The sequence below is a fragment of the Gymnoscopelus braueri genome (assembly GCF_963280865.1).
Source record: "Gymnoscopelus braueri genome assembly, chromosome: 23".
Taxonomy (NCBI): domain Eukaryota; kingdom Metazoa; phylum Chordata; class Actinopteri; order Myctophiformes; family Myctophidae; genus Gymnoscopelus; species Gymnoscopelus braueri.
Genome location: NC_137625.1, coordinates 25,680,033 through 25,686,538, shown reverse-complemented (window position 1 = coordinate 25,686,538; position 6,506 = coordinate 25,680,033). Strand labels below are relative to the sequence as shown.

Below are 6,506 nucleotides of genomic sequence, written 5' to 3'. Positions count from 1 at the left end.
ACCCAGTCTGTCTTCTATCAGTCGGTTTTCCAAATACAGGTGAAGAGGGAGGGTTACATGTTTTTGTCATTAATTAAACTTGTACATCATCAGTAAATAAGTTAAAACGTCAACTCCACAGTGACAGATCATAATACTTGGAATCTCAGCATTGATGGGAGATGGGAGCTCAGAGAAAAACTGTTCTGGGTCGGTATTGGCCAGTGAGACTTTACAAACTTTACTAGAGAGAGAGAGAGAGCAGTAATTTCATTACATTGTTTGTGGATGATTCCTCCTTCATGTTTGACGTTACAGTGGTATGTATACATGGCAGCCTGTTGTTGGTCCAGTAGAATGAGTCCAGTTGTCCGTCCAGCTTCTGTCAGCTCCATCCTCTCAGTGAATGGCACCTCCTCCATCTGGCCTCTGGGTGACTCTCTCCTCCATGACATCTGGACCACATCTGGAAACATGCCTGCAGCCAAACACAGCAACGCTCTCCTCCCTGTCACTGCATCTGGAGACGCTGTGTACACACTCACTGTGGGCTTCAGCACTGCTTCATCTAGCAGCAAGCGCACGCACACACACACACACACACACACACACACACACACACACACACACACACACACACACACACACACACACACACACACACACACACACACACACACACACACACACACACACACAGAAGGACGCAGAGGGCATTTTAGAACCGAAGGGGATGTACGTGCATGTATGTGAAAATTAGCATTTTTTTTACCGGGTTTGTTACTTTTTTGGGTGTTTTTGTTACTTTAATTCGGTTAATTCGGTACAAAAAATGTACTCCATGAAGTGTAGATGTTGGAGGTTTTTTCTTTTTTCTTCATCCCAAAAGTGGGGGGGATATCCCTCCCCCCAATGGAACTAATGTCCAATCTCCCCCCCTCCAGAGTCCCTGCACACTATCTGTATAGCTCATGTGAGGTTAAATAGAACATAGATAGAACACACATAGAATACAGTTACAATTAATTCACCCTTTTCAAACACTGTGGCTTTGATCAATAATAAATCAGTAGAGTTCATCTGTGTTTTTATCCCCACTTCCCTTCTCTTTGTAGAATAGACAGATATGAGTGTTCAGGTTTTAATACAGTTAATACAGTCTTTGTATCACTGTGTTTCTCAGAGCACAGTAGTAGAGAGCTGTGTCTGCCAGGGTTACGTCTGTTATGGTGAGTTCAGTTGATGATCTGGAGGTTGTTGATTGATAACGATTATCAGAAGTGTGTTGATAACTATATATTCTGGCTCCTTTATACAGTAGAAACTGAGGCCCCTGGTTCTGATATTGACGGTACCAGTAAAGCTCAATGTGTTCGCTGTCTGTTTGATAGGAGCAGGACAGAGTGACAGTTTGTCCCTCAGTAGAGGTCACCTCCAACACGCTAGGAGTCACTTCATCACCACATGAGGATCCTGAGGAAAACAAGAAATAACCATGTCACAACAGCAATGTCATTGGCCTTTCATAAGTAAAACTACATCAGCACTAACTATTTGAGAAGATTTGGCACAAAAGAAATGTTCCATGTATAAAACAAAGCTCTCATCTATGCTGTAACCCTCCAAATGTATCTAAATTGTAGTAGTTGGAGGTCAAAAATAGTTAAATTAAATTTATTATTATTTTTTTTTTGGGAAGTAATCAGATATACAGCTTGATAACTTTGTAAAAGTGATCCATATTCATATGAAATAACATGATTTAGTTTCTATCATACCAAAGATAAGAACAGTGAGAATCATCCACAGCCAATGTTCCATCTCTACAGCAAGGTTTAAATGAACAGAGAAACTAAGTGATAATCAACATTCAGTCTGAGAGTTGTTCTCTTCATGCCAGTAGCCTACCTTATAGTGATGCTATGATCAAGCACAGTGCATCAATGTGCAACATTTACTTGATAATGCTGTCCTCTAGTGGAGGTTAAACGTTGAATTATCTTCTACTTGACAACATGGCCTCTGATGGAACTCAACTCAACTCAAATTGTATTTATAGAGCACATTTCAAATGACCGAAGCCAACCAAAGTGCTATGTAACACAGCAGTAGAAAACAACAATGTCACAATAGGATACAACAAATATGCAGCAATTGAAAAACAATAACAAATAAGAATAAGAATAAGAAAATAGTGAGGTAGAGTCAGTGGTCATGGAGTATCAGATTAGCTGTGCTCAAAAGCCAGAGAAAATAAATATGTCTTCAATAATGATTAAAAACTGTTTATGGACAGAGAGGCTCTAATATTAAATGGAAGATTATTCCAGAGCCTCGGGGCAGCCGCAGCAAAGGCTCGATCACCTCTAATCTTTTTCTTGGTCATGAGCTCAACCAGTAACAGCTGGTCGGCCGACCTTAGGGGTCTGGGTGGAATGTAATCCTCAATAAGGTCTGTGAGGAAAGGCGAAATTCCTGATTCCTACTCACTAACATTTACCCTTTAGAGAATTAGTTGAAAAACGTATACACAGTCACTTATACAGGGAATAGATTGGAACTCACTGTTTGTTTGTTTGTTTGTTTGTTTGTTTGTTTGTTTGTTTGTTTTTTTGTTTGTTTGTTTGTTTGTTTGTTTGTTTTTCCAGGACACGTAATTACAAAATATAAGGCAGTTGATGAAGAGTTTTGTTTTTGGGAGATCAAACAACAAAGAGATATTTTGAATTTATTCATGTGAATATTTAAACTCTGATTGTGATGGTGTGTTGTACTGTTTGGTAATGATTGTAAACAGGTTGATGTTTAATTGTGTGATTATATGAAAAGTAGAGAAAAGACAAAACAAAAAAACACATCCGTTAAATTCCTTCTGAAGCATTTTTATTGTAAAATGTCAAATATATTGTGACAAATTATGGTCACCCTAACACAATGTAAAAACAATTAATTGAAATATGTGTTTATTTATATCAACATAAAATACAACTGATATATAAATATACAGATTGAAAAGCAAACTTTAGATCAAATATTTTATATTATAAAATATATTTAATTCATTGTTGAATAATAATATAGTAAGCTTTGGAGCACAAAAATGAAAACTAAACCATAACTGTTCAATACAATACAATCAGAGATAGCATTACTATATTATAGGATACTTCAAAGCTATCAATCTGTCTTATAAAATGCTATTAATATATTAATTTAAGAGATTGTTTTTGACCTTTCAACAGAGAAACTCAAAGCCCATGTCCTGTTTTTTTAATATAGTAAAATATGAAACGGAACCTTTACCCAAAAGGGGGTGTGGCATTGTACATGACACTGCAACAATGGACAGAGGAGAGCACTCCACTGATTGCTGTTCTAGTTTCACTGTCTGATTCCCTTTTACTCAATTTGATTATAATAGAATTACACATTTTCTGCTGTGTAAGTGTAAATGATAGAAAACATTAATATAGCAATGTTTACATGAAGAACTGACACCATTGTAACCATAGCAAGCACAAGCAACATAGTGATGATGAGGATTCTAGAGTGATGAAGGTCTGCGGAGCAGCAATAGTCCACAGCTGAACATGAAGAACTTCATCACCATCAGAGAGTAGACCAGAGACGCCAGCTTCACTGTACACACCATCTGAAACACTGACACACACACACACACACGCACGCACGCACGCACAAACGCACGCAAGCACGCACATACACACACGCACGCACGCACGCACGCACGCACGCACGCACGCACGCACGCACGCACACACGCACGCACGCACGCACACACACACACACACACACACACACACACACACACACACACACACACACACACAGTAGTACAGTAGTTACTGAAATGTTCAGTCGTGTATATGTATTTGTGTATATATATATATATACTTATATATATATATATATATATATATATATATATATATATATATATATATATATATACTTATATATATATACTACTATACTACTATATATAACTACTGAACAGTATGACTGAAGACAACTCATGACTAACTCATGACTGTCATGACATATAAGTAAACAGGTCAACTTACAGTCAGTATTGTCCACTGATGCAGGCTGTGGAGGAGACGTAGTGACAGGTACAGCTGTAGTAGCCACAGGTACAGATGTAGTAGTCCCCGGGATAGCAGGTACAGCTGTAGTAACCACGGGCACAGATGTAGTAGTCACTGGAATAGCAGGTACAGATGGGAACAATTCTGTTATTTATTCAGGGAAATGTTGCACTCATACAGTTAATAACTGAAACTATTGGAAGCTCAAGTAGGCTATAGTACTTTGCTGAAAGGCACAGTGCTAGTAGTATATAAATACATAAACAGAACAAATATAATCCAGTAACATCCAGTGAAAAACCTTTTCACTGGAGAAGTGGGTGTAATTTGTTTTTGTGAAAGCTCCCTCATTTACTTTTTCAGAAAGGAAAACAATTGTGTGTGTGTGTGTGTGTGGGGGGGGGGATCAAAGAGAAATCAAAGATATCTACATATTGTTGTAAAAATAAATACAGACAGGGCAACGCAGGCCTGATAAACCCAGTCTGTCTTCTATCAGTCGGTTTTCCAAATACAGGTGAAGAGGGAGGGTTACATGTTTTTGTCATTAATTAAACTTGTACATCATCAGTAAATAAGTTAAAACGTCAACTCCACAGTGACAGATCATAATACTTGGAATCTCAGCATTGATGGGAGATGGGAGCTCAGAGAAAAACTGTTCTGGGTCGGTATTGGCCAGTGAGACTTTAACTTTACTAGAGAGAGAGAGAGAGCAGTAATTTCATTACATTGTTTGTGGATGATTCCTCCTTCATGTTTGACGTTACAGTGGTATGTATACATGGCAGCCTGTTGTTGGTCCAGTAGAATGAGTCCAGTTGTCCGTCCAGCTTCTGTCAGCTCCATCCTCTCAGTGAATGGCACCTCCTCCATCTGGCCTCTGGGTGACTCTCTCCTCCATGACATCTGGACCACATCTGGAAACATGCCTGCAGCCAAACACAGCAACGCTCTCCTCCCTGTCACTGCATCTGGAGACGCTGTGTACACACTCACTGTGGGCTTCAGCACTGCTTCATCTAGCAGCAAGCGCACGCACACGCACACACACACACACACACACACGCACACACACACACACACACACACACACACACACACACACACACACACACACACACACACACACACAGAAGGACGCAGAGGGCATTTTAGAACCGAAGGGGATGTACGTGCATGTATGTGAAAATTTGCATTTTTTTTTACCGGGTTTGTTACTTTTTTGGGTGTTTTTGTTACTTTAATTCGGTTAATTCGGTACAAAAAATGTACTCCATGAAGTGTAGATGTTGGAGGTTTTTTCTTTTTTCTTCATCCCAAAAGTGGGGGGGATATCCCTCCCCCCAATGGAACTAATGTCCAATCTCCCCCCCCCTCCAGAGTCCCTGCACACTATCTGTATAGCTCATGTGAGGTTAAATAGAACATAGATAGAACACACATAGAATACAGTTACAATTAATTCACCCTTTTCTCTACACCTGAAAACCTATAAAAATGATTATTTAATTATAGCTAATATGTCATCAGATAAAATGTTGGTCAATTTAAAATATCAAACAAACATGCATCAAAGACCCTCAAAGTAATTAATGACCTGGTAAAGGACTGTAAGTGGATATCATTTTTCTTCTTTAAGATGTTGTTGGTCAAAACATTAATAATCTATATTGACTGAGAGCAAATTACTTTACAGTGTGCAGATTATATTTATTTTTTCAGTTTGTCCTTCATCTGGTTTTTATAGTGTAGACATATTTTAACAGGATCATAAAATGTAACAAATACATATACAAATGTAGCACTATGAAACATTGTGATATTAATTATTTGTATTTGTCAAATATACAAAGAATATTCATAACATTTTAAATCTGAAACATCTCCACGGATATTGCCAGTTTGTCAATTTCCGTGGTTTTATTACGCATATATTAAATTAACATATAAATCTTATATAAACCTTAACATATCAACTTAATATGAACCTAACCTATAAAGCTAATATAAACCTAAAGTAGGCCTATGTAGAATTCCTATCACTTATAAATAAATAATTAAATCAATAAATAAATCTCTTACTTGTAACATACAGTCTGGTCCCAGAGCCAAAGACGTACACAGTGACATGTCCCATAACAAAAACCCTGTCTGGTTGTGTAATCACACAGCCAGCATCAAATATGGATTTAATGCTTCTCTGGTGTTCTAATAAATGTGTCAGAGGAGAGGTGGCATCAGATCCCTCCTTTATCTAAAACAGCTCAGGCAAGTGTTATTAACCCAATGAAAATAATGACTACTACTTCATCTCAACCTGAATAACATAACACTCATTATTATTATTATTATTATTATTATTATTATTATTATTATTATTATTATTATTATTATTGTTTAGTTCATTATAAATCTGAC

The 6,506-nt window shown here is 37.6% G+C and overlaps 1 protein-coding gene and 1 long non-coding RNA gene across 2 annotated transcripts in view; both read right to left on the bottom strand.

The window, feature by feature from the left end:
- The window catches only part of LOC308080080, a 3,130-nt gene extending 2,536 nt beyond the window's left edge, over positions 1–594 (bottom strand). The window contains exon 1 of the long non-coding RNA XR_013932670.1: positions 257–594. This is a non-coding gene — a long non-coding RNA (uncharacterized lncRNA). The remainder of the gene's footprint in view (positions 1–256) is intronic.
- Positions 595–2,711: 2,117 nt separating this feature from the next.
- Positions 2,712–6,276, bottom strand: LOC308080071 (immunoglobulin lambda-like polypeptide 5). The gene is made up of 4 exons (XM_080421803.1): positions 6,171–6,276; positions 4,817–5,107; positions 4,062–4,199; positions 2,712–3,639 (listed from the first exon to the last, which is right to left on the bottom strand). Exons 1-4 carry the CDS (start codon positions 6,223–6,225, stop codon positions 3,524–3,526), a joined length of 600 nt encoding a protein of 199 aa, XP_080277929.1. The 5' UTR covers positions 6,226–6,276; the 3' UTR covers positions 2,712–3,523.
- Between the last annotated feature and the right edge of the window lie 230 nt (positions 6,277–6,506).

Bases quoted from the DNA above. Each gene is read 5' to 3' on its own strand.
- LOC308080071 (XM_080421803.1), bottom strand. From the start codon at position 6,225: ATGGGACATGTCACTGTGTACGTCTTTGGCTCTGGGACCAGACTGTAT. The intron at 5,108-6,170 runs GTAAGAGATTTA...GCTTGCTGCTAG, and splicing joins GACCAGACTGTATGTTACAA to ATGAAGCAGTGCTGAAGCCC. The intron at 4,200-4,816 runs GTAATGAAATTA...CTGCTATTCCAG, and splicing joins AGGAATCATCCACAAACAAT to TGACTACTACATCTGTGCCC.